Source organism: Oncorhynchus mykiss, chromosome 5 (assembly GCF_057628025.1).
Source record: "Oncorhynchus mykiss isolate SJ-2025 chromosome 5, ASM5762802v1, whole genome shotgun sequence".
NCBI classification, from domain to species: domain Eukaryota; kingdom Metazoa; phylum Chordata; class Actinopteri; order Salmoniformes; family Salmonidae; genus Oncorhynchus; species Oncorhynchus mykiss.
Genome location: NC_143026.1, coordinates 12,283,803 through 12,302,403, shown reverse-complemented (window position 1 = coordinate 12,302,403; position 18,601 = coordinate 12,283,803). Strand labels below are relative to the sequence as shown.

At 42.3% G+C, this 18,601-nt stretch overlaps 1 protein-coding gene across 4 annotated transcripts in view; it reads right to left on the bottom strand.

Moving 5' to 3' along the window:
• Positions 1 to 18,601, bottom strand: part of megf10 (multiple EGF-like-domains 10) — a 104,437-nt gene that overhangs the window by 71,609 nt on the left and 14,227 nt on the right. For 3 of the 4 annotated variants that reach the window (XM_021601689.3, XM_036976788.2, XM_090233733.1), the window contains exon 2: positions 6,152 to 6,294. In XM_021601689.3, the coding sequence (XP_021457364.3) occupies positions 6,152 to 6,276 (125 nt within the window). In that variant the 5' untranslated portion in view covers positions 6,277 to 6,294. The remainder of the gene's footprint in view (positions 1 to 6,151; positions 6,295 to 18,601) is intronic. The other variant, XM_021601691.3, reaches the window with a different exon arrangement.

Below are 18,601 nucleotides of genomic sequence, written 5' to 3'. Positions count from 1 at the left end.
TACTTAACACTTTAGCGTTCACTTTTCCTTTATTTCTTGGAAAACTTACTATATACTATGTGACTGTCTGAACATACATTCCTAGTGCCCAATAATTGCATAAGTTAGCCACTTACAGTTCCCCTGATATGAGGCCTTAAAAAAGAAGGTCTTTAATTTAGGGGTATACAGTCCATAAGACAGCACCAAAATGACACAAGATTCCCAGCCACGTGTTGATTTTAAGGAACGCTTGGGTTACTTACTTCTCAGAGGAAATAAAAAGATGGTACCCAAAATGAGAACATCAATAACATTGAATAAAACGTGCAATTGATCGAGAAAGTGCAAACATGACTGGCCTTTTGATTCAATTTGAATCAGACAGGAAATGGATGTGAGGAGACAGGTGAATTGCATGGTCACTCACACACACAGGCACACAGACATATACACACTACAGAAAAAAATCCATATCCATATCCCAAAAATACATTTTATTTAACCTTTATTTAACTAGGCAAGTCAGTTAAGAACAAATTCTTATTTACAATGACGGCCTACCAAAAGGCAAAAGGCCAAAGGATGGGATATTTTTATATATATATATATATATATATATATATATAGAAATATAGGACAAAACACATAAAGAGAGACCTAAGACAACAATTGAATTGATGCAATAGCGATAAATAGAACAATAGCTTTATAACATTAATGAACATTTCTCGACTATAGGCTACTTATCATAATGAACGATGCCTGCGATAAGTGATCGGTGTCGATAATTTTGGGTTTATCGTCCCAGCTCTAAAACACGCGCGCACACACACACGCACGCACGCACGCACGCACACATACACACACACACACACACACACACACACACACACACACACACACACACACACACACACACACACACACACACACACACACACACACACACTTGCCCCAACAGTCTGTGGGAGCTGTTCTGCAACCTCTCTCTCTCCTCTCCCCCTCAGCTCCTGAAAGGCTGCAGCTGTTGCTCCAGATTAGCCAGTGAAAGTGAATCTAGCTGGGAAAGCTGCCTCCACCTTTGTTCTTTTCAATCTGTTTTAATGGATTTCCCTCAAAGATGGACTCCGGGATCTTAAGCACAACAAATTCGTAACATGTTGCACAAATTGGATTCGTAGCATATCACACGAATTGCAAAATTAATATGATATCAAATCAAATCAAACCAATTCTGCCATTTTGTGTTTTTTTTCGCTGATATAAAAATGTTTTGTACATAATGTCTCTGCCATCATTTCCTATAACCGAAAACAGCTTCTGGATATCAGAACCGCTATCACTAACCTTGATTTGGATGACAATTTCTACTTCAACGAGTTGGCATCTCTGGACGTTCTGCTTTCTCTGGAACAGACCCTAATCTCTGGACGTTCTGCTTTCTTTGGAACAGACCCTAATCTCTGGACGTTCTGCTTTCTCTGGAACAGGCCCTAATCTCTGGATGTTCTGCTTTCTTTGGAACAGACCCTAATCTCTGGACGTTCTGCTTTCTCTGGAACAGACCCTAATCTCTGGACGTTCTGCTTTCTCTGGAACAGACCCTAATCTCTGGACGTTCTGCTTTCTCTGGAACAGGCCCTAATCTCTGGACGTTCTGCTTTCTCTGGAACAGACCCTAATCTCTGGACGTTCTGCTTTCTCTGGAACAGACCCTAATCTCTGGACGTTCTGCTTTCTCTGGAACAGGCCCTAATCTCTGGACGTTCTGCTTTCTCTGGAACAGGCCCTAATCTCTGGACGTTCTGCTTTCTCTAGAACAGGCCCTAATCTCTGGACGTTCTGCTTTCTCCGGACCAAGCCATAATCTCTGGGAACTGAAAGAATGAACAATGGAGCAAGAGAAGCAAACAAGCCGGCATCCTGACAAGACTACGTTGGTGAGCAAATAAACCGCCTTTACCCTCCGTTCCATTGGCGAACGTACAATCAATCACTAGATAACAAACTGGACAAGCTCCTCTCGAGACTACCCTATCAACGGACCTGAAGAACTGTAATATTATTTTTTCTCGGAACAAGGACATGGATAATATACATCTCACTGGTTTTTCCATACATCGTCTAGACCGGGTTGGCAGTCTCGGGTAAGATGAGGTGTGTGTCGCTTTGTTAACAACAGCTGGTGTGCAATCTTTAATGTTAAGGAAGTCTCAAGTTTTTACTCGCCTGAGTTAGAATACCTCATGATAAACTGCAGACCATAGTATTTACTAAGAGAGATTTAATTCATATTTTTCGCAGCTGTCTATTTACCACCACAAACTAATGCTGGCACCAAGACTGCACTCAACAAACTGTATAGGGCCATAAGAAAACAAGAAAATGCACATCTAGAGGCAGCCCTTCTCTGGCCAGTGATTTTAATGCAGGGAAACTGAAATCTGTTTGACTTTATTTTTACCACAATGTCACCTTTGCAACTAAAGGCAACAAAACTCTTGATCACCTTAACTCTACACACAGAAACGCATACACGCATACAAGGCCCTCCCTCACCCTCCCTTTGGCAAATATAACCGTAACTCTATCGTCCTGATTAGAGGTCGACTGATTAATCGGAATGGCCGATTAATTAGGGCCGATTTCAAGTTTTCATAACAATCGGAAATCGGTATTTTTGGACATTGATTTGGCCGATTTAAAATTATTATTTAAAAAAAATGGTTGAGGATATTACTATTTTATATAATCTGACTGAGCATACAAGCATACAAGTATCTGACTGAGCGGTGGTAGGCAGCAGCAGGCTCGTAAGCATTCATTCAAACAGCACTTTCGTGCGTTTTGCCAGCAGCTCTTAGTTGTGCGTCAAGCATTGCGCTGTTTATGACTTCAAGCCTATCAACTCCCGAGATGAGGCTGGTGTAACTGAAGGGAAATGGCTAGCTAGTTAGCGGGGTGCGCGCTAATAGAGTTTCAAACGTCATTTGCTCTGAGACATGGAGTGGTTGTTCCCTTTGCTCTGCATGGGTAACGCTGCTCTGAGGGTGGCTGTTGTCGTTGTGTTCCTGGTTCGAGCCCAGAGAGGAGTGGGGAGAGGGACGGAAGCTATACTGTTACACTGGCAATCCTAAAGTGCCTATAAGAACATCCAATAGTCAAATGTTAATGAAATACAAATGGTATAGAGGGAAATAGACCTATAATTCCTATAATAACTACAACCTAAAACTTATTACCTGGGAATATTGAAGACTAATGTTAAAAGGAACCACCAGCTTTCATATTTTCTCATGTTCTGAGCAAGGAACTTAAACGTTAGCTTTCTTACATGGCACATATTGCACTTTTACTTTCTTCTCCAACACTTTGTTTTTGCATTATTTAAATCAAATTGAACATGTTTCATTATTTATTTGAGTCTAAATTGATTTTATTGATGTATTATATTAAGTTAAAATAAGTGTTCATTCAGTATTGTTGTAATTGTCATTATTACAAATACATTTTAAAAAATCGTCTGATTAATCGGTATTTACTCACCCTAGCAGAGCTGGTTAGGCTGTTTCATGTTATCCAGAGCGTTGGTGTCTGCAACTGTGTTGCTGGCAACAATTGAATTACGCTTTTTTTTTGCCAATGTTTACTGACACCGGCCATATACAATGGGTGTTGAGCGTTTGTAAATTCGTTAGTTATTTTACCAGCTACGTCTATCGACAGTTGTCACAGTGACATAATGAACATTCTATTTAAATGGTTACATGCATAGTGGAATCTTTTGTTCAGGCATGTAGCTAGCTAGCTAAACAATGAACCATATTCCCAACTCATGATGTTACTACCCTGCATGAATCTGCAGGTAGCTAACCAACCAGGTTCAACATTAGCTAGCTAACATTAGGCTATAACTAGCAATGCAAATGAAATAATATTACTACACAGATCATACAGAGAATACACGAGCGAGCCAGCTAATGTTAGCATTTTTGGGCCTCCCGAGTGGTGCAGCGGTCTAAGGCACCGCATTGCAGTGCTAGAGGCATTACCACAGACCCGGGAGTCCCAGACCCGGGAGTCCCATAGGACGGCGCACAATTGGCCCAGTGTCGTCCAGGTTAGGGGAGGGTTTGGCCTGTGGGGCTTTTGTGGGAGGCGGGTGCCTGCGGGCTGACCGCGGATGCCAGTTGAACGGTGTTTCCTCTGACACATTGGTGTGGCTGGCTTCCGGGTTAATCTGAAGGGTGTTAAGGAGGACACATGACTCCACCTTCGCCTCTCCATTGGAGAGTTGCAGCGATGAGATAAGATTGAAAGTTGGGGAGAAAAAGGGGGTAAAAAAATAACTAAATGCATTTTGATAAAAAACTAAAGTTCACGTTTAAATGGCTCTCCTGTGAAGTAGTGACATGCGACATACACCTAGTATCCTGAAACAGCTCACATTTATTCCTTGTGCTATTATTTTTTAAATATTTTTCTATTTTTCTCTCTGTAATGTTGGAAAGCGCCCATAAAATAACAATTTCAATGTTATAGCTGTTTTTTTATGAAGCATGTGAAAAATAACATTTGATGGATTTGGTTCTCTGGAAAATGTAACAGATATGAGATTAGCACTGAACAAAAACAAGTTGTTCTAAAACAATGTTGAGAAATGTGAGTCTTGCTAAGTACTTAAATCTGGGTTTGGGTCAACTCCATTCCCATTAATTGAATTACGATTCATGAATGGAAAGGTCCACAGTGACAATAATGATCCGTTTGCGATTCATGAACTGAACTTAACTCAACTCAGACTTGAACTTAACTCAACGCAGACTTTAACTTAACTCAACTCAGACTTGAACTTAACTCAACGCAGACTTTAACTTAACTCAACTCAGACTTGAACTTAACTCAACGCAGACTTTAACTTAACTCAACTCAGACTTTAACTTAACTCAACGCAGACTTTAACTTAACTCAACGCAGACTTTAACTTAACTCAACGCAGACTTTAACTTAACTCAACTCAGACTTTAACTTAACTCAACGCAGACTTTAACTTAACTCAACGCAGACTTTAACTTAACTCAACTCAGACTTGAACTTAACTCAACGCAGACTTTAACTTAACTCAACGCAGACTTTAACTTAACTCAACGCAGACTTTAACTTAACTCAACGCAGACTTTAACTTAACTCAACTCAGACTTTAACTTAACTCAACGCAGACTTTAACTTAACTCAACTCAGACTTGAACTTAACTCAACGCAGACTTTAACTTAACTTAACGCAGACTTTAACTTAACTCAACGCAGACTTTAACTTAACTCAACTCAGACTTGAACTTAACTCAACGCAGACTTGAACTTAACTCAACTCAGACTTGAACTTAACTCAACGCAGACTTTAACTTAAACTCAACTCAGACTTTAACTTAACTCAACGCAGACTTTAACTTAACTCAACGCAGACTTTAACTTAACTCAACTCAGACTTTAACTTAACTCAACGCAGACTTTAACTTAACTCAACGCAGACTTGAACTTAACTCAATGCAGACTTTAACTTAAACTCAACTCAGACTTTAACTTAACTCAACTCCGACTTGAACTTAACTCAACGCAGACTTTAACTTAACTCAACGCAGACTTTAACTTAACTCAACGCAGACTTTAACTTAACTCAACGCAGACTTTAACTTAACTCAACGCAGACTTTAACTTAACTCAACTCAGACTTTAACTTAACTCAACTCAGACTTTAACTTAACTCAACGCAGACTTTAACTTAACTCAACTCAGACTTTAACTTAACTCAACTCAGACTTGAACTTAACTCAACGCAGACTTTAACTTAACTCAACGCAGACTTTAACTTAACTCAACTCAGACTTTAACTTAACTCAACGCAGACTTTAACTTAACTCAACTCAGACTTTAACTTAACTCAACTCAGACTTGAACTTAACTCAACTCAGACTTTAACTTAACTCAACGCAGACTTTAACTTAACTCAACGCAGACTTTAACTTAACTCTAGGGTGTAACTCTAAGGCTGTGGTGGTGTTAAATAATGCACACCTGTGAGAAGGTGTGTCCCTGTATGTGGGTGTGTCTGGCTTGTGGGTGTGTCTGGCCCCTGTGGGTGTGTCTGCCCCTGTGGGTGTGTCTGGCCTACCTCTCCCAGTGGCTGCAGACGTTGGGGTCCTCCAGATTGAGGGAGGAGGTGGAGCGGGGCAAGAAGCAGCACATCACCGCCAGCAGGATAGTCGCGTAGTGCCACAGGAAGGAGGAGGCGGCCATCTTGGGTGGAAGCTACACCTTGGAGATGACAGCAGACAGAAATGAGAATCCAGCTGCTCATGAGTTGGTGTCCTGTCTTTCCCGTAGTCGGTTGTTATAAACACATTTGAATAGGTAACTTGGTGAAGAAACGCAAGCCTTCTATATCTATTGTTGTGTGAGTGATTTGTGTGTGTGTGTGTGTGTGTGTGTGTGTGTGTGTGTGTGTGTGTGTGTGTGTGTGTGTGTGTGTGTGTGAGGGGTGAGGGTCTGTGTATATGTGTGTGCAAAAACAACCGGGAAAAACACAAAACTGGTACTTGACTTCTTCTCGCCGTCAGAATGCCTACGGTCACAGTGACAGCTTGTTGTGTGGGGACAGGATGGTGAGTCTATTCCCCCACAGAGCTCCTCACTGTTAGACAATTAGTACAGCGTCTGTGTAAACGTGGCCCAGTGGCCACTCCATGGGAATGACACACTTACAGTGCCTTCAGTAAGTATTCCCTCCGCTTGACTTTTTCCACATTTTGTTGTGTTACAAAGTGGGATTAAAATTGATTTCATTGTATTTTTTGTCATCGATCTACACAAAATACTCTGCAATGTCAAAGTGGAAGAAACATTTGAACATTTATTACAACTTAATGAAAAATAAAACACTAATATATCGTAATTAGATAAGTATTCAACCCCTTGAGTCAATACATGTTAGAAACACCTTTGGCATCGATTACAGCTGTGAGTCTTTTTGGGTAAGTCTCTAAGAGCTTTGCACATCTAGATTGTACAAAATTCAAAAGAATTTCAAGCTCTGTCAAGTTGGTTTTTGATAATTGCTAGATAGCCATTTTCAAGTCTTGCCATAGATTTTCGTGCCGGTTTAAGTCAAAACTGTTACTAGGTTACTCAGGAACAATAATTATTGCCTTGGTTAACAACTCTAGTGCAGATTTGGCCTTGTGATTTAGGGTATTGTGCTGCTGGTGAATTCGTCTCCCAGTGTCTGTTGGAAAGCAGACTTATTGCAAAAAGGATGCGTGTTTTGGAAGATTTTTTATTCAGTACAAGCTTCCTTCTTTTCACTCTTTCATTTAGGTTAGTATTGTGGAGTAGCTACAATGTTGTTGATACATCCTCAGTTTTCTCATATTACAACCATAAAACTCTGTAACTCTGTTTTAAAATCACCATCGGCCTTGTGGTGAAATCACTGAGCGATTTCCTACCTCCTCGGAAGGACACCTGTATCTTTGTAGTGACTGGGTATATTGATACATCATCCAAAGTTTCATTTATTAATTTATCTGTGCTTGAAATTCATTAATCGATTGAGGGACCTTATAGATAATTGTATGTGTGGGGTACAGAGATGGGGTAGTCATAAAAAATAATGTTAACGACTATTAATGAACACAGAATGAGTCCATGCAACTTCTTATGTGATTTGTGATTTGTTAAGCACATTTTTACTCCTGAACAGATTTAGGCTTGCCATAACAAAGGGGTCGACTATTTATTGACTCAAGACATTTCAATTTTTCATATTTTATTAATTTGTAAAAAATTCTAAAAACAAAATTCCACTTCGGCATTATTGTCACGACTTCCGCCAAAGTCGGTCCCTCTCCTTGTTCGGGCGGTGTTCGGCCGATTTGGCTCTCGCCTTCTCTAAGAAGAAGGCGACTCAATTACCACCCCATCGTCGAGGGGATTGTGCGATAAACTTTCAGGTAGACGCCGCACTTCCTAGGAGTCACGTGTATCCCCTGTCACAGGCGGAGAGGGTGGCTATGGAGACATATGTCCCCGAATCTCTGCATCAGGGGTACATTCGGTCCTCCACTTCACCTGCCTCCTCGAGTTTATTTTCTGTGAAGAAGAAGGAGGGAGCCTGTGTATTGACTATCGAGCCCTTAACCAGATCACTGTGAAGTACAGTTACCCGCTACCTCTCATAGCCACAGCGATCGGGCGCGCTTCTTCACTAAACTAGATCTCAGGAGCGCTTACAACCTGGTGGTTATCCGGGAGGGAGACGAGTGGAAGACAGCATTCAGTACCACCTCAGGGCATTATGAGTACCTCGTCATGCCGTACGGGTTGATGAATGCTCCGTCAGTCTTCCAAGCAGGGTGTAGTGGTGTATATCGATGACATTCTGATATACTCCACTGCATGACCTTGGTGCATGACCTGTATGTCAAGGCTGAGAAATGCCTGTTCTTCCAGCAGTCCGTCTCCTTCCTAGGATACCGCATTTCCATCTCAGGGGTGGAGATGGAGAGTGACCACATTTCAGCTGTGCGTAATTGGCCGACTCCTACTACGGTAAAGGAGGTGCAGCGTTTTTTAGGGTTTGCCAATTACTACCGGAGGTTTATCCGGGGTTTTGGTCAGGTAGCGGCTCCCATTACCTCACTGCTGAAGGGGGGCCCGGTGCGTTTGCAGTGGTCGGTTGAGGCGGACAGGGCTTTTGGTCACCTAAGTGTTCTTTTTACCTCGGATCCCGTGCTGGCGCATCCAGATCCCTCTTTGGCGTTCACGGTGGAGGTGGACTCGTCCGAGGCTGGGATAGGAGCCGTGCTTTCTCAGTGCTCGGGTACGCTTCTTCTCAAAGAAGCTCAGCCCGGCGGAGCAAAACTATGATGTGGGAGACCGGGAGCTGTTGGCTGTGGTGAAGGCATTGAAGGCGTGGAGACATTGGATTGAGGGGGCTCAATACCCTTTTCTCATCTGGACTGACCACCGCAACCTGGAGTACATCCGGGCAGCGAGGAGACTGAATCCTCATACGATCATAATCCTGGTCGCTGTGGATCATTTTTCCAAGTCCCTCTGCCCGGTCTCCCTACAGCCCTACAGACTGCGGAGGCCTTGTTTACACACGTCTTCCGGCATTACGGGGTAACTGAGGATATAGTGTCTGATCGGGGTCCCCAGTTCACTTCGAGGGTCTGGAGGGCGTTCATGGAATGTCTGGGGGTCTCGATCAGCCTTACCTCGTGTTTTCACCCTGAGAGTAATGGGCAGGTGGAGAGAGTGAATCAGGATGTGGGTAGGTTTCTGCGGTCTTATTGTCAGGACCGGCCGGGGGAGTGGGCGGCGTTTGTGCCCTGGGCAGAGATGGCTCAGAACTCGCTCCGCCACTCCGCCACTCCTCCACTAACCTCTCGCCCTTCCAGTGCGTACTGGGGTACCAGCCGCTTCTGGCACCGTGGCATCAGAGTCAGACCGAGGCTCCTGAGGTGGACAACTGGTTCAGGCGTGCGGAGGAGACCTGGGACGCCGCCCATGTTCACCTCCAGCGGGCCGTGCTGCGCCAGGGTAGCCTAGTGGTTAGAGCGTTGGACTAGTAACCGGAAGGTTGCAAGTTCAAATCCCGACAAGGTACAAATCTGTCGTTCTGCCCCTGAACAGGCAGTTAACCCACTGTTCCTAGGCCGTCATTGAAAATAAGAATTTGTTCTTAACTGACTTGCCTAGTTAAATAAAGGTAAATAATAATAATAATAGAAGGCCAGCGCAGGCCATCACCGCAGTGAGGCCCCGGTGTCCGCACGCCATTTAAAGTCCTGAGGAGACTGAACGAGGTTAGTTACCGGTTACAGCTTCCCCCTGATTACTGTATTAACCCCTCGTTCCATTTGCCTCTCCTCAGGCCGGTGGTGGCTGGCCCGCTCCAGGAGTCTGAGGTGCGGGAGGTTCCTCCGCCCCCTTTGGACATCGAGGAGGCCCCGGCGTACTCCATTCGCTCCATACTGGATTCGAGGCGTTGGGCGAGGGGCTTTCAGTACCTCGTGGACTGGGAGGGGTACGGTCCAGAAGAGATGCTGGGTGCTGGGTCCTGGTGGAGGATGTTTGGACCCTTCTATGCTGCGGAAGTTCAACCGTATTCGTCCGGATCGCTGTCTCCGAGGCCGGTGTCGGCACGCTGCTGGAGCCGCGCGTCAAGGGAGAGGGGGTACTGTCACGACTTCCACCGAAGTCGGTCCCTCTCCTTGTTCGGGCGGTGTTCGGCGGTCGACGTCACCGGTCTTCTAGCCATCGCCGCTCCACCTTTCATTTTCCATTTGCTTTGTCTTGTTTTCCCGCACACCTGGTTGACATTCCCTCATCAGACTAAATGTATATTACCCACTGTTTCCCCCATGTCTGTGTGTGGAATTGTTCTTTGGGTAGGGTGTTACGCTACAGGCTGGCTTGCGCTAGGTTTGTTTCTAACCTAGGTTTGTTTGTTTTGTTTAATCCGGTTCAAGTTACCGTGGTTGTGCTTTGTGCTGTCTCGCCTATGCCTTTGGGCCAGGGTGTATATTAAAGTTATCCTGTTATCACCCATCTCTGCTCTCCTGCGCCTGACTTCCCGGCAACCAGTCACTCACCCCGTTACAATTGTAGGGTATTGTGTGTTGATCAGTGACACAACATCTCAATTGAATCCGTTTTAAATTCAGGCTGTATGTAACACAACAAAATGTGGAAAAAGCAGTGTGAATACTTTCTGAAGGTACTGTACCTTCCAATGGAGTTCCCCACAACGTTCCCTTAAAGAGTCCATTTGAGTGTTCTTCAAAGTGCAGTTCTTAGTAACCTTACAAAAAGTTCCACTGTCAATACTTCTAGAAGTTCAATTTCACCCGTCAGGCTTAATATTAAGCTTACTTTCATGGCACCCTACTCTAACTACTGTACTCAAAGTCCCTTCGGAGGGCCCTTCATAATTCAGAACCCATAGTTCAGAGGTTAAAAATGCACTTCACAGTGCACTGCCTTCACACTAACATAAAAATATACAAACCACATAAACATTCCCATATGCGTAGCACCAAAAAATATTTTCAGAAATATACAGTATGCGAATAAATCCACTCGCAGCATGAATTGACACTGCGGCACAAAAAAATCCTCACTAACCATTTGCTTTCCATCAACACCCATTGGATCCATGTGGTTTGTTAGTTTTAGTCATTGCAAACATATTCCAGAGAATGACCTTGTAAAAGAGGTTTTAAGAGGCCCCGAGTTGACATGATGTTGAGCACCCAAACCCCAAAGAATGACCTTGTATGCCCTCACGGTGGGGTCAGAGAACAGAGAAAGTCAGAGCGGTGAGGAGGATGACAACACAGAGCCCTGTAATTCGGACCGTGAAATACTATTGATGCTTTTGTTCATTGAGTTATTCAAAATTCGAAAAGCACTCGCCCATCTGAGCGATCTTTTTTGCAGGTGCATGAAAACATAAGACACCCGCACACTGCTTTTGCTAGCATCACTGCTCTTGAAATAAGCTTTACATATCGGCCTCAAGGCCTTTGTCAGTGGCTTCATTGAGTTATGAAATAATGTCACAAGAAAAGTTCTCAAACTATTCATCATTGTAGCCTAAAAATATGTCATGATTCGACATGGTGCGATGTGGTAAGATCAAACAGTAGGTTATGCCACTCTGTTTAATTGTTTCATAACAGAGACATACTGACGTTGACGTATCTTCATGATGTTACTTACAGAATATGAAGAGTGACTTTAGTTTTCAAGTATAACTTACTAAAACCATGACATGTCCATTCTCCAAGACTTCACATCTTATGCCAAATCATCCAAAGTTCTATTTCTGTAGCATTTTGACTCATTTAACCCCAAAACGTAAGCGTCTCCCTCAAACACTATGGCATTTGTTTCATAGTTTACCAGAATGACAGGATTCAGCCAACAGATTGTTGGTTCCAAAACCGTTGTTGCTATTTGTGATCCCAAGCCACCAATAATGATAAGGGAGAGTCACAAGCCCCAGGCGTATCCTTTATGTCAAGAAAGTGGTCAAAAGTAACCATTCAGAAGATATTACCTTTGCACATAATTAAAAAAAATATAATCTTTATAGTAGTCAACAGTGTTTCAACCATATTTCAACCATAAATCAATATACACCAGCAAATAGAAGTGGCCGCAACAACAACAAATTCCCTGTTAATGGTTGTTATGGCATCGTTTCCATTCTGAGGGGACCAAATTGAAGACAAGCTCTGGACTCCCCTGACTCCACTGACGTTTCCTCCTGTGGTACAGTTCCCATTGATTTGGAGTCTGTTTCTCATCCATTCTGAATTTCTCCTTGGTGGGGCATCTGTGTGGCAAACCCCCAAACAACTGACTGTTTCCCCACATATAATTATTGAGCTTCATTCAACATCGTTTACTGTCTATTGTTTCATTTGAAGTCTTCTAAGATAAATATTCATTTTCCCAGTACAGTTTTCAGAACATTTAAGAAGCTTTAACTAGATGCACAGTATATCTCCAGAATGAAGCTGAATGGCTATTTATGACAAGACCTGGTACCGTACATTGGATGGAAATATTCAGGACAGACATAACTACGTTCTACGTGAAAGATCCTCAAGTGCACATTACAGTGTCTTCAGAAAGTATTCACGCCCCTTGACTCTTTTCACATTTTGTTGTGTTAAAGCCTTCATTTAAAATGCATTTTGTGAGATTTTGTGTCACTGGCCTACACACAATACCCCATAATGTCAAAGTGAAATTATGTTTTTAGGATTTATTTGACAATTAATTAAAACTGAAAAGCTGAAATGTATTGAGTCAATAAGTATTCAACCCCTTATGGAAAGCCTTAATAAGTTAAGGAGTAAACATGTGCTTTAACATGTCACATAATAAGTTGCATGAATGAATACCTCATCTCTGTACCTCACACATACAATTATCTGTAAGGACCCTCTGTCGAGCTGTGCATTTCAAACACAGATTCAACCACAAAAATCAGGGAGGTTTTCCAATGCCTCGCAAAGAAGGGCACCTATTGGTAGATGGGTAAAAATAAAAAAAAGCTGACATTGACTATCCCTTTCAGCATGATAAAGTTATTAATTACACTTTGGATGCTGTATCAATACACCCAGTCACTACAAAGATACAGGCGTCCTTCCTAAATCAGTTGCTGTAGAGGAAGGAAACCGCTCAGGGAGTTCACCATGAGGCCAATGGTGACTTTAAAACAGTTACAGAGTTTAATAGCTGAGATATAAGAAATCTGAGGATGGATCAATTACAATGCAGTTACTCCACAATACTAACCTAAGTGACAGAGGGAAAAGAAAGAAGTCTGTATAGAATAAAAATATTCCAAAACATGTATCCTGTTTGCAATAAGGCACTAAAGTAAAACTGCAAAAAATGTGGCAGAGGAATTATCTTTATGTCCTGAATATAAAGCGTTATGTCTGGGGCAAATCCAACACAACACATCACTGAGTACCACTCATCATTGTGGTGGCTGCATCATGTTATGGGTATGCTTATCATCGGCAAGGACTAGGGAGGTTTTTAGGGTACATAGAAATAGAATAGAGCTGAGCACAGGCACATTTCTAGAGGAAAACCTGGTTCAGTCTGCTTTACAACAGACACTGGGAGACAAATACACCTTTCAGTAGGACAATAACCTAAAACACAGGGTCAAATATACAGTGGAGTTGCTTAATAAGATGACATTGAATGTCCCTGAGTGGCCTAGTTACATTTCTGACATAAATCGGCTTAACAATCTATGGCAAAATTGAAAATGGTTGTCTAGCAATGATCAACAACCAACTTGACAGAGCTTAAAGAATTTTTTAAAGAATAATGTGTGAATATTGTTCAATCTAGGTATGCAAAGACTTAGCCAGAAAGACTCACATCTGTAATCGTTGCCAACGGTGATTCTAACATGTATTGACTCAGGAGTGTGAACGCTTACGTAAATGAGATATTTCTGTAATTCATTTTCACTAGATTTTCATTTAAATTCCACCCCTGTGCACACCATTACAACAAGCTAAATATACCACAATAATCACATCGGAGATACAGAAGAACCTGTGCGTGTGGAAAGGCCGGATCAGCGTCACACATTGAAAACACAAATGTCACTGATCTGACATGCTTTGATACGAATGAGCCCTATCAAATCTCAGAAACCTTCTCGGGACTCTTTTGAGGGCAGTAGGAGGGAAGGATGCATTCTTAAAGTATTAAAACAGGTCCAAACTGGCCCTGTCCACTGCCCACTGAGTCACCACTTCCTGCCTGACTCACAGAGGGTGGAAGGGTGTCGGGTGCAAAGTCCTTGAGACCCAAAGCAGGTCATTTGAATATTGCACTACTTTGTGCAGAAATCCCCCTCTCCCCCGCTTCAGCTTCCCCATCCAGTATTTTACAGGCAAGACTGCAAAAAGGGAGGGGTAAGAACCCAAGCCAACAATGCATGCCATTGGTGCAAGCCCATCCCTGTGCCATCAAGGCCCTAGCAGTGTTTAGTCTCAGAGGAATCCAAAGCCTCCTTTCGCTAATGGCCATGTTGGAACCAGTTTGCTCTCTCTTTCTCTGTCTCTTGCTCTCTCTCTGTCTCTATTTTCTATACCTCCTGTCTGATAGTACACTGCTTAGACAAATCATCCCTGGCATCAACAGTCATGTCACATCACAGGCAACTGTACATGGTAGAAGTCTATGGCAGCACATAAACAAGTCAAAAACAAAGTAAAAATGCAGCACTGGCTCCAAATAGTGTAATGTTTCTTTGATGATTTCTAAACGTTGAATCTTTGCGTGCAATATTTTGTTCACAGCTTGAAGGGATAGTTCTCTCAAAGAACTTTCAGAATTTGTCAGAGGCGTTCAAATAAAAAGAATCCCATTGTGTGTAGTGTAAGACTAGTTAATATGCAACATAGTCTACAAATCAAACAGTGTTAGTGTGGCAGGTTGGGCTTCCTGCCAGGATTGAAGCTTGTGGTGATAGAAAGACACCCCTGGTGGATGCAACTTCATGCATACGATCTGACCACATTGCTTCTACAGCTGCTCTCCACATCTCTCTGTGCTAGCTAGCTAACCAAATAAAAGGCTAACCACCAGGGCTGCATCTCTGCCTCAGGCTAACCTCCCGAAACCCCGGTAGAAAGAGGACGGTGGAAGTCTACGAGAAGACGGGCTTCTGCGTCCTCTCGCTGATGACAGTGTGTCTATGCGGGCGGTTAACGGGAGCACCAGGGGCTCGCTCTCTGGTTTCACTGAGCTAACGGGCACAGCTGCACCCAACCCGCAAAACCCCAAACCCCCTCCCCGGGACAACTGCAGCAGTTCACAAACAAGGGTGTTGCTGTGCGTGTGAAAGAACCCTACACACACTATACACACCACTCCTGATGCAGGGCTTAGGGGGCCAACAGGGCTTTGATATGCTGTGCATAGCAGTCCAGTATCGGATGCCCCGGGGAAGTTCATTCAAGCACAAACAGAGGACGGACTGAGTCCGTGCACAAAGTATTCATTTGCCAAAACATGCTGTCTTCTTTAGGCACTTCTGCCAACGTGGGGCTTAGCCGTCCAAAGTTAGTTCACTAGAGAACTATTCAGAATTGAGATGACGAAATGACAAGCTGTTTTACACCGTGTATGCTGGTTAGTGGAGTTGTCAGTTATGACAGCAGTAGAGTCAGATACTGAAGAGTGGTAAACAGGCAATAGCCAATTGGTGCATAGGGTGCAACAGTTTTGGGTGATTGGGGACGATAAGTACCCAGCTAGCACATAACGTTCTGAGAACCATATGTTTCTTAGAGCTTGTTGAGAGCGTGGTTAGTTTCCAAATGGGTGGCAAGGAATAAGTTAGTCCTAAATATTTCAAAAACTAAAAGCACTATATTTGGGACAAAACACTCACTAAACCCTAAACCTCAACTAAATATTGTAATGAATAATGTGGAAATTTAGCAAGTCGAGGAGACTAAACTTCTTGGAGTAACCCTGGATTGTAAACTGTCATGGTCAAAACATATTGATATAACAGTAGCTAGGATGGGGAGAAGTCTGTCTATAAAAAAAGCACTGCTCTGCACTCTTAACAGCACAATCAACAAGGCAGGTCCTACAGGCCCTAGTTTTGTTGCACCTGGACTACTGTTCAGTCCCCAAGTCCAGAATAGATAATGGGAGGCGCACAGTACTACATAGAGCCATGACTACATGGAACTCTATTCCACATAAAGTAACTCATGCAAGCAGTAAAATTAGATTTGAAAAACAGATACAAATACATCTTATGGAATAGCAGGGACTGTGAAGCGACACAAACATAGACACATGAATACAAACACACGATAACATACGCACCATACTCACACGTACACATGTATTTTGTGTTATAGATATGTGGTAGTAGAGTAGGGGCCTGAGGTCACACAGTTAATACATTGTGAAATCTGTTCTGAATGTATTGGTGGTGCAGGGGACTAATTCCATGGTTAGAGGACCGTAGATCATTGGTTTGAATCGCACTGACGCCACGCCACAATAAAAAATAAATGTGTTTGCATAATTAATGCCTAAGCAAATGGATTTTCATCTGTGCATGGAGTTCAAAAAGGATAAATTAAGCTAGCAGTGTTATTAGAATTCTTATTGAAACATGTTCTCAAACGTTATTTAATTACCTTCAAATAACCTATGATTTTTTATTCTCAGAATGTTAATAAAACCTCTCAGGAAAACTTTCAGGGAACCGTAGTAAAACGTTCTCAGAACCTCCCTGCAACTTAAAATGAACGTTACCAGAACAGGCAAAAATCTCACCTCCGTTCTCAAAACTTAAAAATGCAGTTTTACCAGTCAGGAAACGTATGGCTTCGTTCCCAGAAACAATGGGAAACCACAAAAGTATGGTCCCACAACTTCCAAGGAACAAAATGTGCTAGCTGGGTAGTAGCCTAGCAAGAGGCTCATAGGAGCAGCTTCATGTACAAGTACACACCCTGGACAGGACGCTAGACTATGGCAGGGCTTTGGCAGGGTTTGAACCTTGAGTTTATCAACTACATGTACAAGTGTGAATAACTAAGAGTCTTATAGGAGGTTGAGTTTTCACCTGACAAATCCTACAACACAGAACAAAACATCTTGCCATCTTTTGATACTTTAAATCTAAAACGTTCAATTATTTATTCTTAGAAGGCGAATTGAATTCTTAAAAAGTTTGAATGTCAGATCTGTCATTTGTCAGCCCACATTAGCATGTAAATGACCCAGAGGATGTATTTAGCTAAATTGCTAAATTGACAGTGCCATGATCTCATCCTGTGACATGATCTCTTCCTGTGACATCTGCTTTATAAATCAAGTGAGTTAGTTCATGAGTTTTGATTGGACTTGCAGTAGGAATACCTCGACAGGACAGACAGTTTCCTTTACTAGATAATCAAAAATAATCTAGCACTTCCCATTTCCTTTACATTCAGGAGGAACATGAATGACCCTGTGCTGTGTGTGCGTTTGTGTGGGTGCGTGTATGTCACAGTGGTGGGGCAGGACTCCAAACACCTTATCACAAATGTCCTTATCTGGTTACAGTTTTTCTCAATTGCTAAAACACTAAAACCCATTGGCTGAACAAAGTTCTCAGTTGCCTGGACTCATTTAGCTAATTATGCAGTCTGTTGTCAATACCTTAAACCATTTCACATGGTAAAACACAATTTGCAGATCTCACTTAGACTTTTCAGCAAAACTCTAAAAACATTCTCATTCTCAAAACACATTCTGCACTCTAATGCACATGTCATCCATACTGGTAAACACAAGTGGCAACAATCAAATACAAATAGAGAACACATGTCATTGATTGAACACAACCACTCAAAATTGATTTAACCTGTTTCAAATGATGCGACACAACCAATATAAGCCAATTCAGAGAGCAAACAGGTTGTTGAAGGTGGGAAGGAGAAAGTCTGAGAATGGATACTGTAGTACAGTGCATTGTAGGCTGTATACTGTACAATGGACAGATTGTATGGCCCTGAACATTGTGCTTTCCATTTACAGTTTTTTCCAACTGCTTACACAAGTTTTCTAAACTGTCTCCTTTTTTTCAAAACTCTACACACAATTCCCAAAACTGCACACACAAAATGCAAAATGCCTCACATCTCCTTCAAAATGTAACACTGCATTCAAAATTACATGTCAGAATGAAGCATTTGCATCAAATGGCAAACACTGCTTTCATAATAGTATATTTTTGGATATACCATGTAAACACTGTTGTTCTAAATCTAAAGCTCTTTGGTCTTTCATAGGCTTATATCTACATTTCAATACAATGTTCTACAGTGAACGTAATCTGCTGAGAGGGGTAACAAGTACACTGTAAACACCAATGCAATGTAGAAACAGAAAATATTTATTAGGCCAAACATTACTGTTGTATACAGTAGCATACAACAAAACCATAAACATATGTAAACCAAAAGTATATTCTTTAGAATACAGTAAAGAA